Here is a 19,136-nt window from a genome sequence, read left to right as displayed (position 1 = left end):
TAAGGACCTCTCTGTGGTAGAAAGAACTTCACTTGATATGGCTTTAGTTTATCCCAGGAGACAACTGTAGTGGTTCTGTCACTTAAAAATTCTGTTTGTGAAAGTGTCGTTATCAGATGGAAGAAATCATTGGATTGTATTCTCCTCTCTCTCCTCCCAACCTACCCAATATAAACCTCCGTGACTCTAGGGAAAGTTGGACTATCCATTTGCCTTAAGAGTGCCTGCATCTCCTTTAAGTTCACACTGGTGAGAGTCTGAACAATGAATTTCCACAAGTTCAGTAACTAATCCCAGTATCCCCAAATGACACGAGTACATATGTATGAAACCTAAATCAATCAAACATTTACTCTTGATCTCACTTAGCATTTTAAGCAGTTATAAAGCCCAAAGGCCAAATAGTTTTCAAGTAAGTGACTTTTATTTTCCTCTGACATTTCACAGTCAATTTCTACAAAACTTCATACTTCCTCAAAAGAATTCACATTTGGTAAATAAATCTCTACCCTAAAGAATTCATAGCTGGAAAAACACTTCAATATATGCACGAGAGTTACTTTTCTGCTGAAGGAATCATAGTAAAGTCAGACAATACCACAATCGATAAAAAGCAATGAGTGTAATAAATTACAAATGTCACCAAACTCCATTCCCATAACCAATTCAATCAGCAGCTTTTTCTAGATGTTTCAATACCGCCAACACAACCTGCCAAAACTTCTCTTAAGGGTTGGTTTGAGCTAAGAATGGCTTTTAGAAAACAGCAGCTTTGCCACAGAACTTCATACCAGATCAAATCACGCATCACTAAAACCATTACTACTTACAGCCTTGTGAAACCAACGGAGATCCTTCAACTCCGAGGTTCCTCCCTTTGCCGATCTGGCTTCTGGCTCCACATGTCTGCTAGCCTCAGTGGGTCTCTCCTTCCACGACCAGCTTCTCTAAGTGGCTTCATCTGCTTACTGCTACACTAGGTAAAGAGCACCCAGGCTAAGAGCCCAGAGAGACTTCCACACTGAGTTACAGCATCAGAGAAGAGCCGGGGGCGGGGGCCGGGGGGGGGGGGTGGGGTGCTGCTTCTCCCTGTCACTCAGCAGTGAGGATCAATGACGGCTTTCATCGTCTTTTACCTGACAGGAGGGAATGCAAACCTTAATCTAGGAAGAAGAGTCCAAGACGCATACGGCTCCACAGAGGGTTTTTCTGAAGGAATAAATTTGGTTCTCAGCAAGTGTGTTCAGATTTTTGACTCAGTAAGACTCATGACTGGTGCCCAGGCTGTTCTGAAGGCACCTGTTTCTAGAGCTTTGCTGCCAAACATACGCTGCCAAAAAGGAAGCTTCCTAGCATGGCATGCAGAACAGAGCTCCAGCAGCACCGCACAGACTCAGGAGAGGCAAAGGGTGTGGGCCAAGAGAAAAACATTAAAAGGAGCAGAGGCTGCTTAAAGACACATTTGCTCTGATGTTTGAAATCTTTCAGAAAGCAAATGGCAGCTAATAATTCTGCATTTACCAGGAGAGTCTAAAGATTTTACTGAGTTGTTTACTTCTAAATTGGTCATATCTGAATTGTACACGTTTGAGAACAAAATGCAGGCAATCCGAAGCCTTGTAATTTTAAAACTATGTTAAAAGTTACAACTACCTAGCAAACATGAGCATTAGCTTCTGGCCTTGGTAGAACTTCAAGAACATTTTCCTTGCAGAAAAGATGAAGTTGGTCATACAGAATTTCTTACTAAAGTAACTGGTACAAAGATTTTCAAGAGGATGAAATTTTTAAATGGGAGGATAAAAAGCTGGCAACTTTACTACTTAGAAATCTAGTTTACAGTGAGGCTGAAAGAGTGTGCGTCATCTGCAAGTTCTCATAACACTCTCCATTTCTAGATGGACTTCACATAACCCACTACACCTTTGGCTTTGCAGCCAAATCCAATGCACGAAAGAAACACAGAAGACTCTGCTCCACATCACTGTGACATGAGACAAATGAAAACTCTGGATGTGGAAAGAAAATGGATAAGAACGTTTCCCAATTTTTTGTGGACTTAATGTCATAACCTTATGATGATTTTAATTCAAAGTTTATCAAGCTTAATAATCATTTCTTTCCTCTTTTGTAAAAAAAAAAGGGGGAAAAAAGATGGTAGCAGAGGGCTGACTTGCATTACACAATCGGGAACCATGAAGGTCTCTTTTAGGATTTTCACATATAAGAAAATCTTCTTTTGCATTGTTTCAAAAGAAGAGAGAGAGAGTAAAAAGCATAAATTATCAGAATCTTCCAGCTCTCAACCAAGAGATGCTAGCCATTTCTCCTTTCTTTAGACTCTGAGTCAAAAAAGCAGTTCATCAACTGTAGCTCCAGATGGTCCTAAATCCATTCCATACTTTACAAATCTGAAATATTTCACCTACCAGTTTAACAGAAATCTGGCTTATGATTAAAGTGTACGAGTTAATGGTACTACCCTTTCCCCTTGACTTTCGAGTTTAAAGAAACAAAGCTTTAAGTGATTAAGTGCTTGCATCCGAGGACCAATGTGTGCCCAAAGCATCTGAAAGCATTTTAGGTTTCCCCCAAATGGCACAATGCCTCGTGGAATGCAAACACCCTCCTCTTGTATTTTCCTCTGTGACTGAGACCTTCAAGGGAAGATCCACGAAGGGCTCCTTATGTCACCGACTCCCTGGCTTGGCAGGTGTCACTCTGTATGCTTGTCTGCGTCACTGCATCCCTGATTGCGGTGAGTGGGATGGTGGGAAGTGACAGCTAGAAGGGCCCCCCACAAGCATCTTTCCCGCTTTGTCCCGTGATCCATCGAAGTGCCTGCAGGCTAAGGAAGAGGGACTCGTGGACACCCAAATCTGAGGTCCTCAGTGGAACGGAGACAAAGGTAAACTGTGCACAGACCACAGGTTAAGACAGCAGCCAGGTATTGGCACGTGGCTTCGTAAGTGAACCGCTGAACAGTTTAAGTTTAAAAGGAAAGCTCTTACATAAGCTTTGGGAAACAGGAGTAGATAACGGTAAAAGAGTTAAAAAGAACCACTCAAGTAACAGGAAAATATGCCTTCTATGTTATATGTCTGGCTGATCGGAGAATGCTTCTAGGTCACTGCCAGTATGACCTGACCCTGATGTCAAAGACGCCTGCAGCTTGGCCCAAGCCTGAGGAGCCCTGCTCTTGGCGGCCTCGATAAATAGCCGGGTCTGCTCCTTTAGCTGGTCTAGTTCCACCTGAGTTGCCTGGTTCTGACGAATCAACTCCTTGGTTTTCAAAGTGATCTCCAGCAAACCAGATTTGTGTAGGACTACTAGGGTATTCTGAAAGCGCCTGTGCTTGCTCTGCCGCTGCTCTGAAAAGCTATCTGGACTGCGGCAGAGGTGCTCTGCAGCCCACAGAGGGGAGCTGTAACTAGCTGACAGCGGGGACAGCGGGGAGTTGCTCTCCATCCCATGCAGGGTACTGTCTGCCGCACAGACAGGGCTGGCGGGGGAAGCAAAGGTCAGGCTGGGAGCTTTAGCCACATGGCTGCTGGACACTGGCTGAAGCGTCTGTGGACTTCCACCTGCCACCAGGCAGGGCACACCCTGAAGAGCTGAGTCCTCGGCAAGCTTGGTGCTGGCGGGCGCTGGAGTCGGGGGCCCGGATGGGCCGGCACCAGTCTTGGTCGGCTCACTAGAAGACAGGCTTGGCCCAAGTCTCTCGGTACAGATCTTCTTCTGCATTCCACCTTCTCCTCTTTCTTCTGGGCTGAGGGAAAGGCCCCTTTTGCCTGGGTGTGGGGCTATTTTGGTGTAAGAGTTGAGAATGGGCAAGTAGTTCCTGGAGTCCGACTTTTTCTCAGCAGGGTGACACGGGCTGACAGGAGACGGTACGGGTGGATGAAGGAATAAGAGCTGGGGCTGTGCTGAGATCACTTCAAAGGAGGGCTGCACAGACCAGGACTGGAGCTGCGGCGAGCTGCCGCCCTGAAGGCAAAAGCAAAGGAAAAGAGCAGCACACGACGTGTCACCTGCAGCTGTCCAAGAGGCAAAGCAAACGCTCAGATGTAAGTACCGAGCTTCCCTCACACACGGGGTAGCCCTTCTTAACATGACTGGAGATGTGGCTTAAAAATACATTTGGGTCTGACATCATATATTTTTTTGCTTAAGGGAAAACTGGAGGAAATAGCTATCTTTATTCAAGTGCTATCACTCGAGAAAAAGAAACTGTAGGAAGGTGAAGTAGTGACATAGTTAAGGTCACAAGGAAGGCAATAAAAGTATGGACAGGGGACTTCCCTGGTTGTCCAGTGGCTAAGACTCCACGCTTCCACTGCAGGGGGCGTGGGTTCGATCCCTGGAGGGGGAACTAAGATCCCACATATCGTGCAATGTGACAAAAAAATTTTTTTAAATAAATTAATTAAAATTTAAAAAAAATCTTTTTAATTAAAAAAAAAATTTTTTTTTTTAAAAAAACAATGGATAGTACAATTTGCCGGCATAAGTTAAAGTGTGCTAATCTCAGTACTATAAAAGTGACTTCACACCAGTCTACCTTCATTTAGTTACATCTGGAACCTCTTTTACCTGAAAACAACTTTTGATTAAAAAGTTACATATTGTCAGGAGTCCATGGGCCCCCGTATTTAAGGCAATGACGCCCGACTACCACAAAGCTCTGCAAGGCAGGAACAACCACCGTGTACGGGTGCTTACCACAGGCTAGCACTGTGTGTGACGTGTCACATGCGTTGTCTCACTGAATCGCCATAATGATCCCATGAGGTAGTTATCATTTCCTTTCACAAACAGGAAACTGAGGCTTAGGAAGTTGAAATAACTTGCTTTCAGTCCCCAAGCTACTAAGTGGTGAAGATAGGATTCCATCCTCTGACTCTAAAACCCATCCAAACCGTTCTGCTACATTGCTTTTGTTCTATTACTCCTCAATTATACATTTTACTTTTTAATTAAAGTACTGATTCAGATAGTAATCTAATAAAGAAGGGCATGGCTACTTTTCTCATGTATTTATTCATTTAAAAGATGGACTCAGACTCTTTATTACAAGGACTTTCCATGAACTTGTCTCTAATATTTAAAAGCCAGTCCAATTCCAACCTGGGCCCAAAGATATGAGTGTAGATGAGGCTAGGCAGAGAGAGAGCCTGACAGAGGCTCTTACCCTGAGTGCAGTCATGTGATTTATCTGAGGAAAGCGATGGACTCTGCTCCCATACCGGCACCTGATTTGCATACATTTCAGCTTCTTGGATACCTGCTTAGGAACTCTTGGCCAAGTTCAACTACAGTTCATCTCCTGTGCAAAGGCTGGGATGACCTGGAGAGTCCATTCTGGAGCCCTCTTGGTGTTCAAATATACTCTGGGATGTCCATAAGCAAGCAATGCTGGGCCTAGCAACCACACTCCCCCGTCAGAGGAGATACAAAAATCAGGGGTCTTTCAAAGAAGAGATCAGCCTAGTAGTCCAGATCAGTCAAGAGCAGAACTTCAGGCTGTCCCCCTGCTCACTCATGCCATAAGGGTTGACCTACAAGGCAAATGGATCCAGAAAATACCTAACTCGTTGCTTTCCCAAGGTGATTTCGCTGGATTATTCTTCCTAATGCTATTGTTATGCCCACTTAGATACTTAGCTTATTTGTTCTAATTTAGATTTTACAAGGTACCATTCTTATTGAAATCACCTGAGGGAATACCAGACAAGATTTTAGACTTGGATAGGATCTCAGAATCATAGGATCTCTAGAATCAATCCTAGCCTCATGTTAAAGATGAGGAAAATGAAGTTCACAGTGATTAAGTAAGTAATTGTGTGTAAGATCACGCAGTCTGGTGACAGAACTGGAATCAGAGCCTCAAAAGAAAAATCCTAAAACCAAGCAGCAATAACTAAGACATTATGCAATAAGCAGAGATTTTAAAAAGTGTATAATGCTTTTAAATTTGGAATGTGCTGGATTCTAGCATATGTGAGAAAACAAAACTCCTAGACTCCTCCATCAGGTCAGTCTGCCCCCAAGCCTCCTGTCTCCTGATCAAGCCCAGCAGCCTTCCCAGTGGGCCTTTGTCCTGAAGAAGATGGCTCTGCTGGGCCCACCTACTCACCCTGCAACTGCGGGCTGTTCTCAGCCCTCTGGAGCTGCCAGCCTCTCCCACAACAATCAACGAAGATGCCTAAGAAAGAGTGACCAGAGGGCCAGAGAGGAAGGCAGGGAGGAAAGAGCAGGAGACCGGAAGCCCTGAGAAGCACTGGTGGGGCCTGGACAATCTCATTTGGGCTCCATTTCATGTCTTTATTCTCTCGCCTCACTTCAGTGAGGAGAGCTGTGCTTCCAGCTGAGATGTGATCTGCCAAGCAAATATCTGCAAATTCTTTTTCCCAACTCACCAGGTTGCCTTGTTGAAAATCAGTTTGTGTTGTTCAGCAATAACTAGGTAATAGTTAAGACATTAAGGTCTCCTGTCAGGCTACAGCCACGTTCTTCTACCTAAGGGGGGAAGGTCAACAACATACAGCAGCCAGATTTCAAACTTCACTAGCTTTGAGTAACCTCATCAACGGGCCCACGCAAGGACTGATCTACTTTAGAGCAAAGTAGGGTAAGGTTACATGTTCTTTAAGTTCATGTGATTGAGTTGTTTGTTTCAAACACTGGGGCTTAGCTTAGATTTTTATCTACATCTTCTTTTCTTTTGTATCTAGACAATAATCACATAATTTGCATAGTTATACAAGAAAGCCTGAAACAGGGTTATTTTTCAATTCCTCAACAATGCTGTGTGGAGTCTGCTGGTATAGCCATACCTAACCCAAAGAGCTCCTTTCTCACTAATGACATAGCTTAGGCTGATTACTAAGAAAGTGCTCAGAATGTAACACGAGAAACAGGGAAATTGCCTCTACTTCTCAAAAAAATATTTCTAAAAGTCCCAGTCAAATTAAAAAGAGATCCTCTTGTTTCTACCTTAAATTCTGTCATATCTTAGAATGCACTATAGAAGTTAGGACATTTCTGCTTGGTTCCTTTAAACATGACTAAAGTATTCCAGATCACTTTGGACAAACTAGGGATACAGAAATAAAATAGTCTTACTGTCTGGAAAATGAGAACACATGTGATGACTCTTGTATTCCTTTTTCAAACACCGTCAGTAGTTGAAAGGACACAACCTCTTCCCAGCACAGAAGCACGTGTTGGTGTGGTGCCGGTGGTCTGCTTCTCACATCTCTCCTTGGCAGAGAGGGAGAAGCTCTGTGCACAGGAAGCTCAGAAACTCTAGTGTGCAAAGAAGTTATGAGAGCTCAGTCCTCCTCACCTGCTTGACCAGCACGTTCTTCATGACAACCATGGGGGCCAGTGTTGGGAAGGCACCGCTCGCAGGCTTGGCGCTCGGCCTTGGCCTGTCTTCTCGGCTCCAGCCTAAGGCGCTCAGCATGTCCTCAGACTCCATCTGCTCTGCCGAGCTCAGGCATTCAGAGCTCCCATCTGGTGGGCAGAAAAATGGTCAGTTCACTCAGGCTCTTAACCAGTCCTCCTGGGGAGCCATGGACCCCTTGAAACGGAATGGAACATTTGCGATACGTGTTTTTGTGAATTTTTCTGAGGAGTAGGTCTTTAACTTTCACTGGATTCTCAATGGGAGCCATAATTATCCCTCTCACCCCAAAAGATTGAGAATCACTGCCCTAGGACAGCTGACTTCCCTTCTAACTCTATTACAGACAAAAGCCTGCATCCATTTGGGTTCATGAGAAAGTAACCATCACCAGTCTACAGGAGAAGTGGGTAAAGCCTTCATAGTTAGCTCATCACTCTTAAGAATCTGTTGTTGAAAGGGAAGAGGAGTGTGCGTGTGACTTGGGGCAAGATTAATAAGACCTTTAGAGGCTCTGGGCACTACATGATGTAACAATAATAACAAAAACAAAACCAACCTATAAAACCTCAAGACTTACCTCCACGCTGAAATTAAAATAGCTTCCTCCTAAGTTTTCTAATTGTAAAATTCTGGATAAGTTCACCAAGATGAGGTTTACAATGTGTCTTTCTTTGTTTTCCTCCTCCACCCAGTTAAGCACCTCCTTTGTTAGTGTCCTAAATGCATGCTGAGTGTGCCCACTGGGGGTTCTGCACAATGGGTGATGGAAAGATACTCTCTGCCACAAAGAAAAGAAGGCTGCTCTACGTGAAATCCATACAGAAAGGGCTTAATTAGCTCCCTGCTGGAGTAAACCAAGAGACTGCAGTAACCCTGCCAGTAAGGAGTCTGGGAATACCCTAAATGCTCATCAAGAATCTCAGAGTCGTCTGGATGAGGCAGGACTGGAATGTGACTATAATTTAGAAGAGAGCAACTGTCAACACTTGCATTTAATCAGATTCTCCAAAGATGCTTTTTAGAAATTACTGGTGTTGGGGTCTTCCCCTCACTCTACTGAATTGATTTATCTGGTGTCCAAGCACGTGTTATTTTCACAAAGCACTACAAGTAATCCAAATGTGCACCTCTAGTTAAGAACTATTAGGCCAGAAACAAAGGACTTCAGAAGAAAAGTGCGTACCTTGTACATGTATCTTGGTTTCTAAATGCCATTCTGCACAAAAAGGAAACCAGGGCTCCTTGGAGAAATGGCTGATATCTTTGGCAGGGAAGGTGCAAGATGAGCCTGGACATCTTACTGTCCCAGAAAGCAAGGAAGTGCTCCAACACAAATGGGGACATGTCAAAGACACAGGCGCCACCTAGAAGGGACTCCCACTGACCAAATGTGGGACAATTTGAGTATCAAAAAGAATAATGATAATGGATTGACAAACAAAATCACAAAAAAATTCCGTGAATCCACAATGATGCTCAAAAAAGGGGGCAGAGGAGAGAAGTACTTCTTTAGAGAGGGCTGTCAGCTAATAAAATGTACAAGGAATGATAGAATTAGATCACCATTTTCAAACCACAAATGTTGTAATTGGTTCAGGCAAGGATCATCAATGGATGCTAAAATCACTAGTCAAGAGTTTGTTGGGGAACAGGATAGTCACACAATCTCAAAGTATCATCCCATAAATTGCTCATTAATTCCAAAGAGAAAAGAGTACTTTTGCAATAAAGAAATCTGGTATACACCTACTCCTTTAAATCAGAGTGTCACCAAGAATAAGACACACTTAGGAGTCACCTTATGTGTTGCAATGAGAAGGATATAACATCAAAAATTTAGTTTTCTATTAAAAAAATGTTTAGCCTATTTCTGATAATGGGGAAGCTACCAGAGAAATCCAGTGTGAAACATTCTACAAAACAACAGGCCTAACTCCTTTAAAGACGACAATGTCCCAAAAAAAAAGAACGGGAAGATGAGGGAGCTGGTCTAGACTAAATAAGATTTAAAAGACAGGGACAGGGCTTCCCTGGTGGCACAGTGGTTAAAAATCCACCTGCCAAGGCAGGGGACACTGGTTCCAGCCCTGGTCCGGGAAGATCCCACATGCCGCGGAGCAACTAAGCCTGTGCGCCACAACTACTGAGCCTGTGCTCTAGAGCCCGCGAGCCACAACTACTGAGCCCACGTGCCACAACTACTGAAGCCCATGCGCCTAGAGCCTGTGCTCCGCAACAAGAGAAGCCACCGCAGTGAGAAGCCCACGCACCACAGCGAAGAGTAGCCCCAGCTCGTCGCAACTAAAGAAAGCCAGCGCAGCAAAGACCCAACGCAGCCAAAAATTAAATAAATAAATAAATTTTAAAATTAAAAAAAAAAAAAGACAAGGACAATTAAATGAAATGCACAGCCTTCAACTGGGTTCTGGACCCAAAACAAACAAATATACAAAAAGACTAACAATTATAAAGGCCACTATTGGGACAATGGGAAAAATCTCAATATGGACTGCAGCTAATTAATAATTGCAAATTACATCACATCCCAAGGTAACTGGAACAATAACTCAGGCAGTGACGAAACCACTGGCACCTGGCCCAGATGTGGCTGAAGGTATTCACGGGCCACTTTCTGGAGCATAGTGAATTTGAGTATGAATTTTGATACTGCCTTATGTCTGAACAGCACAATACTTCTTAAGGCACTTCTGCATAGAGAATAGGAAACTTTCAGAAAAACTATCCAGACTTTGGGACATGCTACAGAACAGCTGGCCTGACAGAACTGAAGTTATTGGAAGAAGTACCAAAATGGCCACAGTATTGAGAATAACAGGGGGTGAGATTATGGTTAATGTTTGTTTCCTTCTTTGCATGTACCTAAATTTCTAAGCTTCTACCATGAGCATGTATTACCTTCATGATATGAAAAACAGACAAAAACCAAACACGATATTAAAAGAAAGAAGAAAAAAGACACCAGGCCTGCAAAGTTTCCCAAACCTGTCTGATCACAGGAATCACCAGAGACACTTGTAAAAATATAAAACTCACATTCCAGGTCCTCCCCCAGACCCTCAATATCACAGTCTCCAGAAGAGGGGTCTGGTGATCAGTATTTTTAACAAATGCCTCAGATGAGCCTTATGATGAGGCAAGCTTGGGAAACAATGCTAGAAGATTGAGAAGAGGGGGCTTCCCTGGTGGCGCAGTGGTTGAGAGTCTGCCTCCCAATGCAGGGGACACGGGTTCGAGCCCTGGTCCGGGAAGATCCCACATGCCGCGGAGCAACTGGGCCCGTGAGCCACAATTACTGAGCCTGCGCGTCTGGAGCCTGTGCTCTCCGCAACAAGAGAGGCCGCGATAGTGAGAGGCCCGCGCACCGCGATGAAGAGTGGCCCCCGCTTGCCACAACTAGAGAAAGCCCTCGCACAGAAACGAAGACCCAACACAGCCATAAATAAATTAAAAAAAAAAAAAAAAAAGATTGAGAAGAAAAACCCAAAGGGCTATAAACCTACCCTCCCTTCCCTGAACTGTCCTTATTCGAATCCCTAGGACGGTGCTCTGTTCCTCTGAGCAACAGTCTATTTATAATTTGGCTTCCCGTGCAGCATACCTACAGGGAGAAAATACACCAATCTAAGGATGATAGAGTTCTAGTCTTCCTAACAGCTGCATTTCTCACTATAAATTAATAAATCAACACGGTGGACTGGTAAGTCTCTGTGGGCTGGATAATATAAACCTTTCTCCAGGAGAGGGCTCCACTCTCAGGATGCTAACCCAGCCAGAATCCCCCGGCATCACCCCTCTGCATCCCCTGGGCCAAAATGTTGACACTAGAGCCATATTTAAGCCACTACTCTCAGACCTGGAAATAAAAAAGCCTTGGCACAAAATTAAAAGATTTACTGGGTATGCAACTAGTCCTTTCAGATGAAGTATAAGACAAACCAATAAGGAAAACTGTCTTGCTTTCTCGTCTCTAACAGATACTCAAGTTTGGAATTGGGCCAGGAGGCTCATAGTCCAAATACAAAAGGCACAAATACTGGCAGGGATGGGTTATGGGGGGAAATGTTTTTAAACACAGCAAATACTTTCTCAGCAAAAAAGTTATCTTAACAAATTATATACTACTTTTGTTTAATTTGTTATATGTGGTGACAACGTGCAGGTTTTCTTCCCTACAATGTAACTATTCCTATGAAAAAGGAGGTAAGACAATAGAATTATGAGTATTTAAATGTATTTTTCCAGTAACCACTTGCCACAGTTGGAAATATAAGATTTAAAGTTGAGAGTCTAAGTGGAAAAAAGATGTCAAATTATTCCTTCAGAACTAACCCCACCATGACTGGGATGAGTACCCCGCCATATGGCCACAGAATTACCATTTGAAGAGATCAGAAAACTATTTCTCCTGTGGGTGAAATCTTCCCATCCTTATCACACAAATGAGTTTTTACAGAGGACGTTTTTCAGGCAAATCATTCATTACAATGTAGAAATGATAAGGTATTTTTAACCTGAAAATCCAGAGTCCTTATCTGATTCAGCAGCTGCCATGCAGAGTTGACGAGACACTTTTTTCATCTCTGGGCCTTTGCTTAGTTTGGCTGAGAGCCTTCTAGAGCCCTCTCTGGATGGGTTCTTCCTCTCCATGTTTTACTGGGCTGGAAGTGCATTCATCAGTACTCTTTTCATCTGGACTGCCCTGTGAAAAACAATCACATAAGAAGTCATTGCCTGAAGGGCTGAGACAGGTGAGGCAAATGGTGAGTAAACTAAGGGCAAAGAACACCGGTGCGCCCACTTGCTGTGTGTGCACTTTCTCAGCGGTCTCAGCTGACAAAGGCTACAAGTTTACTCAACAGTAGAATGGTTTCCACCCAAAAGGAGGTTCACTGTCCTCTCACTGCCCTCTAATTCCATTACAAATGCAAAGCACACAAACCACTTTCTCAGTGGAAGCTTTGTAAACTGCTAACAAAGACACATTTGATTAGGCTTTCTGGAATGCTCCCTGAGGGAGGAAAGCAGAGGGGATGCCCACCTCGGACCAGGCTTGCTTCCCAGGATACAACTGCAGGCCCCGGACTTTCTGCCACCTCCCAGAGTGTAGTTTCTCAAATTAACTTTCCACTTCTTTGGATGAGGTAGTGAACAGAGTAAAAACAACTCCTTATATATGCATGCTACATTTTGGCTTAAAAAGCACTTCTATGCACACATAAGACCATATATAATAGTGCTTTGATTCCACAAATGCCCATAACATTATTGCTGTTAAGGTTCTTTCCTTGAGCCTCACAATGTCCTCCTCAGTTGCTATCCCATTTTTCAGAGGAGGAAGTTGAGGCTCAGATAAGTTACATTCAGTCATTTAAAAATATTTACTGGACTTCCTTGGTGGTGCAGTGGTTAAGAATCCGCCTGCCAATGCAGGGGACACGGGTTCAAGCCCTGGTCCAGGAAGATCCCACATGACGCACAGCAACTAAGCCCGTGCACCACAACTACTGAGCCTGCACTCTAGAGCCCGTCAGCCACAACTACTGAGCCCGTGCGCCACAACTACTGAGCCCATGCACCACAACTACTGAAGCCCATGCGCCTAGAGCCCGTGCGCCTAGAGCCCGTGCTCCGCAACAAGAGAAGCCACGACAATGAGAAGCCCGTGCACTGTGACGAAGAGTAGCCCCTGCTCGCCACAACTAGAGAAAGCCCGCAAGCAGCAACGAAGACCCAACGCAGCCAAAAATAAATAAATAAATAATTTAAAATAAATAAATAAATAAAAATATTTATCAAGTGCCTGCTATGAACCAGGCATCGTGCTAGGAATGGGGGTTTAGAGTGAATCAAACTGACCTGGTCGCCCACTTCCTGGAAAGAAGCCTAGATTTGATCCAGTGACACACAGCTAGTCCAAAGTAGATCCAGATCTAGGCTAACAGTGCAAAGTATGGGAGCAACGAGCCCTTCAAGATATTTTAACAAGGCCCTCTGAATCGCCAAGGGATGCCAGCTGTAAGGATACTGCAGGGATAAAGAGAACAGGGGACCAACAGGGAAAACAATAATAATAATGGAACTGCAAAGTGCTATAGTCTGAATGTTTGTGTTCCCCCAAGATTCATATATGAAATCCTGACCCCCAAAGATGATGGTATTAGGAGGTGGGGCTTAAGTCATGAGGGCTTCGCCTCATGGGATTAGAGGTTTACAAGAGGCTCCAGAGAGGTTCCTAGCGCCTTCCACCACAGTCAGTGAGAAGTCTGTGACCTGAAAGAGGGCCTTCCCTGGACCATGCTGGTACCCTGAGATTGGACTTTCAACCTCTAGAACTGTGAGAAATAAATTTCTGTGGTTTATAAGCTACCCAGTCTGCGGTATTTTGTTATGACAGCCCAAATGGACTAAGATAGTAGGTTTAAGCAACACCCAGTGGCGTTTTTATTCACAATCCATTCTCGACTCCATCCATTTGTCCTTCTGAGTAGAGAGAAACATGGCCCCCTGCCAAACAGCACTGTATCTGAAATACCCTGAAAATGCCAAGTGTGAACATTGCTGCTAATACAGGATCTAGTGAAGAACATTAACTACTCCAGAAGCAGAGGAGGGATTCAATATAAAATTAAACAGAAGACAAGGAGGTTTACAGGCATCCCTGAGAAACCCTCTTGCTCATACTTTTGCATACAGTAGAAGTGGACTAAAGGGAATGCACACTGATCAGAATTTTAAACTCAATTCCAAGTAAAAATTATTGTGTACCATATTTAACTCATTTAAGGGGACTGGCTTCCCCATTCAACCCATGTCAACCAAGCACTCTTTGACAGAGCACGTTTAGTACTACGTGCATGAAAGATAAACAATGGCACTGTCACATCTTGCATGGCACTATGCAAAAGCACATCTCTCTACTGGACGGCTATGAAGTTTGACAGCATGGACAATCCAGTTTAAAAAGCAGAATAAAATGTAAAACTATCTCTAATTAAATCAGGATCCTTTTGTATGAAACCCAACAAATGTACATAGCTTCATTTTCCTGAAATAATACTGTCTGAAAGTGAATAGAGGGCTTTTTCAAAAATGGAAGCAAACATCGGTGGTGGATGGGCAATTAGACTTAATTCAAGTCTGACCCTACTATTGACTTAGATTAGGAAGATAGCTCATGTTAGTTGCAACTAATTAAGACTTTGACAAAGTTTCACATTATCTTATGAAATGGATTATTTCACAGGCATTTTAGATAAAGCACTCCAACTTCTACAAGCCTTGTGACAAGACAATGAACAAGATCTTGCTACTGTTATTAAAGTGTAGTCAACGTAGCTACAGAAAAGACACAGGAATTTATCTGGCTCATCTGACAATAGGACAATATTGGTCGTGGAATCAAAATGCTGAAACGTTGACGTTAAAAGGAGAACAGATGCTAAAATTTTAGATCCTGGGGAATTGGTAGCAACTGGAAATAACGCACATAATCTACTTTAGAATAGTAAAATGACTGCTTTGGATGTGGAAGCCACTGTCCTAAGTAAAGTTCTCTTCAAGCAGCAGATAGTCTTAGTGTCCCAGGGAAGTTCAAGTGGGAAAGAGAATGAAGGGCTACGTGCCAACTTGACCTATTCTCCCTGAAAGAGGCACTTCCCTCCTGGGAGTGACGCTGAGGACGTCAATTAGCCAGTGAACAACAGACCCATTCATACACAGCACCAGACGAGGCCCTCGACAAGAGAGAGGCAGAGTGATGGCATTTACTACTGGTGCTCTCAAACCCAGGGCCACACCAATAGCGAAGTTTGAAAACCTCAAGATTTTTTTTTGCCTCTTCAGTATTATTTTACAATAAAGTTGGATGCTCATAAGCTGACCAGGGGTTGAAAATGGGTTACCAAGCTCATACCCACTGTGCCATCTCTGCTCCCTGGCACAAACTGGAAACCACTACGACTGCCTTACAAACATCTCAGATCCTCACGAGCCTAACTCTGCATTAGGACTCCAAGTTAAGCTTGGACTGACCCGAAATGGGCCTCTTACGAGTGCACATGTAACACACTGTCCAAAAGGTTCCCACAGAGAACAATACACACTAAAACTCACAATGGAAAGTGAATCAATAAATCTAGAGGTTTATGTAAATAGGTATAAGATAAAATTCTAACAAGTGCTCCACAGCACTTGGTTCTTCTATTTATGCACTTCTTACATTAGAGTCTAATTATCTGTTCGTCTCTTCAACCTCAAGGGTTGTCTTTTCATCTTTGCAACCTCAGCACCCAACAATTAATGTGTGAGGTACTCACAGAATAATAAATTCCAACAACCCTTCTGTCGTGCTGAGTCTTGCTGACAGCCCTAGCAGCTGAGCTGTCACCAAAATACCTGAACACCTTGAAGGTCAAGAGTCTGCATTTCCAAACACCATGGTCACCTCGGGTCCAGGTCTGGTCTCCTGCAGGAAACAGGTATCTCATCCACCCCTTATTCTAAGCTGAAACCTCAGGGGTAAATCCAGCAACCAAATTAGAGGTTGGTCTAATCCACAAACAATCTCTATGGAGATTTAGGCCTACGATAAAAAGGAGACCCAAGGTGTACAAGGGAAGGATCTGAAATGCTGCTCACAGATCTCTCCTTTTATAGATACTTGGCAACTTTCCTGAGAGCTCAAGTTCTTTTAAAAATGTGTCATGTGTTTAACAGGCATGCATGGACAGAGGTGTGAGGTGAAAGCCGAAGCAGAGGCTTAAATACCGTAAAGTGACAAGGCCATAGAAAATTAAGACCTTACCACCCAGAAAGCCATGAGTAATTGCTGGAATTATAAATACATTACTAGGAATTATAAATACATTACTAGGAATTATAAATACATTACTAGGTTTTCTCTGAAGTCATTTTCTTTTGGTCTGCATATTCGGAGATACCATTCTGGGGGAATGTCTGTGGATTTTTTAACAAAGGAGGAAAAAAAACCCATCTACCTAAATCTCTAATATTCATCTTCCCCTTCACATCCATTTCCATGCTCCAGCTTGGCTGCAAATTCATGTCAAAGATCCTGAACATACAATGTCCTCTGTTTGGAACCTGGTATGGCAAACTCCACTCTCCTCTTTCAAAGAGGAGATAAGATTAGAGAACTTCCTCAAATCCCCTGCTTGGAGAAGGGTTCACAGTTAACAGTGCCCACCCACCCCCCATTCGCACCAGCCCACGATACATCTGTGCCAGACAGCAGGAGAGCCCTCCAGGCATCCACCAGCCTGCCAGCTCAGCAGGGCAGAACTGGGCAGACCCTAGGACTGTGCTGCGACTGGCATACCACCAGCCTCCCAGGGCAAACGCCCAGGCAACGCTTACTGCCAGGACTTGGGCAATAACAGGGAACCTGGCTGCGGCCTGTGCCCTGGGCCTGGATCAGAGCTCCTCTGAACCCGCCCACACTAACCACTAACTCCTTACTTGGCAATGCCCACCTTCTCTCCCACCTCCCCACCCCCTGGCACCACGCCTGGCAAGCTGGTCACCCAGGGGAAAGAACCAGCAAAGTGGGTGACAGCAAGTCTCTGAAAAAGACAGCACACCTGTGCCCCGGGCCCAGAGCAGAGCACTACCCCTCATCCCCAAACGGGAGGCCCAGGACCCTCACAGGGTTACCAGCTCCCGCGCCCACTCACCTACCCATTCCCTGCCCCTCTGCTCCCAGCACGGCGGGCCTCCAGGCGCTCCCCCGCCGGGATGCCCAGCCGACTGCTGCCCCCAGGGCTAGACCAGGGCTCACCCGCCCTAACAGTCTTACCCCAATTGCTCCCCACACACAGCCCCCTCCTCACCCGCGACCTCCTCTGCCACGCAGTCCTGACCCTCGCAGCAAAACCGACCAACTAAACGGGGGAGGAACGCACCACCCCCTGCTCCCATCATTTGGCCCTCTGTCCCCCTAAAGTCCCGGCTCTGCCTCTTGCCTACCTTGCTTCCCTTCTTCTCTCCCCTACTCCCACTTCCTTTTCCCACGCTCCTCGCCCAAACCCTCCCCCTTCACCCTCAGCCCTCCTTTTCTCACCTAGGATCGGGGACGCCGCTCCGCGACCGGACGACCCGCGAGTAGAGTGGCGCATGCGCGAGCCCGGCCCCGCGGCTCCATGACAACCCCGTCGTCGTCGGGTCTCAAGCTATCCCCCAGTCCTCCCGCCCATTTCTCCTCCCCCCAGCCTCCGCGACTGCTTTCGCCAGCCACGTGACACGGCTCGGACGACCCGGCACCACTGAGACTGCTCGCTGTTCTCCTAGAAGGGCCCTTGGCGGCGCCCGCTGTTTCGTCTCCGCCGGAAGACGACGTCGGCACGCCTCTCAGGGAGGCGCGGGCGTCCTTAAGAGGTCGGCGCGCTCTCCGCGGAAGGTGGGCGTCTCTATGGTTGGTTCTCCAGGCCCAGCCGCCATTTTGTACGGGGATCTTGAGCAACGAGCTGCTAGGGGGCGTGGTTCAGAGGCGGGGTCCGGAGAAGCCGGGGTGGGCCGGCTTCTAGCGGACAAGGCAGGAGGAGTGATTGTCCCGGGGGCGTGGGTGGAAGTCGGTCGGGGGAAACAGCTCTCTCAGTTTGTACACCGGCACGCCGTTAGGGTTGGGGACCGGGACAGGCCATGCTGACTTGCACGCGAGCCCGTGCGGAGGCGGCCGGCGTGGGAGGGGAGGCTGGCAGCCTCGCCTTGTCTCGGCCCGAAGGAGGCTTGCCCGGACCGCCCGGCGCGCTGCTCACTTTGTTGCCACGCCTGTCGGGGCGGTTGGTTTGCGTCCCCTACCATCCCTCCAGACGGTGCTTCACGAGGCAGGGACGCAATCAGCATTTCTTGTGGGATGATTTCATGTCATTTGATGTATGACTCACTTTGTCCTGTGCGACTGACCGAGATGTTGAGTTTCACATGGATCCTGTTTCTCACGCCAGTTCTTGAAGTGTCACAACGAACACACTAAAGAAAAAAAGGGGTTGGGAGCATTTAAAGTTCTGATGCGTTGAATCAGTGAAGGTTACTTCTTAGGTTAGAAAAATTCCTTCACAGGTGGAAAAGAGGACACGGGTGAATGTAAAGATTGCTCACCGGTAGAGGCAAGTTCTAGAGCTGACGTGTCCAGTAGGTTAGCCACTAGTCACTAGGAGGTATTGAAACTGATTAAAATTAAATAAGATGAAAAGTGGGTTTCTCATTCACGCTGTCCACATTTCAAGTCCTCAATAACCATATGTAGCTAATGGCTACTTTATTGGTACCGCACATTGCCAGCATCACAGAGAATTACATTGGATCTAGATGGTGGGGCAGGGGAAACTCCCCCTATGTTGGTAATCCAAGCCTTGCTAAGTGCTGCTAGGTCATAAGTAATCACATTAGTCCTCCAGACACAGATAATGCTAATGCATTACCCGGCATGAATGTATTTATCAGCATAAGCTCTACCAGCAAATAATAATTGAATGCCTGCAGCATGTAAGGCTTTTGTTTAGGGGATGGAGGGAGTGAAAACTATAGTTAACAATTATCTAGTAATTAAGAGCCAGGCAGCTTTACATGCGTTCTCTTATGATGCCTGTACAAATTAATGAGGTCGCTGTTATTAACGTCTCCATTTTATAGATGAGGGCACTGAAGTTTATGTCCATGATGACAAAACTGCTAAGCCCTGGATCTT

The 19,136-nt window shown here is 45.3% G+C and overlaps 1 protein-coding gene across 3 annotated transcripts; it reads right to left on the bottom strand.

Moving 5' to 3' along the window:
• Window positions 1-405: 405 nt before the first annotated feature.
• On the bottom strand, window positions 406-18,192 carry CIPC (CLOCK interacting pacemaker). Of its 3 annotated transcripts, XM_059914735.1 has the most exons (6): window positions 17,511-18,192; window positions 16,429-16,601; window positions 13,289-13,456; window positions 11,944-12,131; window positions 7,349-7,518; window positions 406-3,987 (listed from the first exon to the last, which is right to left on the bottom strand). In XM_059914735.1, exons 4-6 carry the CDS (start codon window positions 12,077-12,079, stop codon window positions 3,094-3,096), a joined length of 1,200 nt encoding a protein of 399 aa, XP_059770718.1. In that variant the 5' UTR covers window positions 12,080-12,131; window positions 13,289-13,456; window positions 16,429-16,601; window positions 17,511-18,192; the 3' UTR covers window positions 406-3,093. The 3 variants fall into 3 exon arrangements, with proteins under 3 accessions (XP_059770718.1, XP_059770716.1, XP_059770717.1); XM_059914733.1 differs by lacking the exon at window positions 16,429-16,601; XM_059914734.1 differs by lacking the exons at window positions 13,289-13,456; window positions 16,429-16,601.
• Between the last annotated feature and the right edge of the window lie 944 nt (window positions 18,193-19,136).

Source organism: Balaenoptera ricei, chromosome 2 (assembly GCF_028023285.1).
Source record: "Balaenoptera ricei isolate mBalRic1 chromosome 2, mBalRic1.hap2, whole genome shotgun sequence".
In the NCBI taxonomy this organism is placed as follows: Eukaryota; Metazoa; Chordata; class Mammalia; order Artiodactyla; family Balaenopteridae; genus Balaenoptera; species Balaenoptera ricei.
Note: the sequence above shows the minus strand (reverse complement) of the source record. Positions and strands in the feature narration are given on the sequence as shown.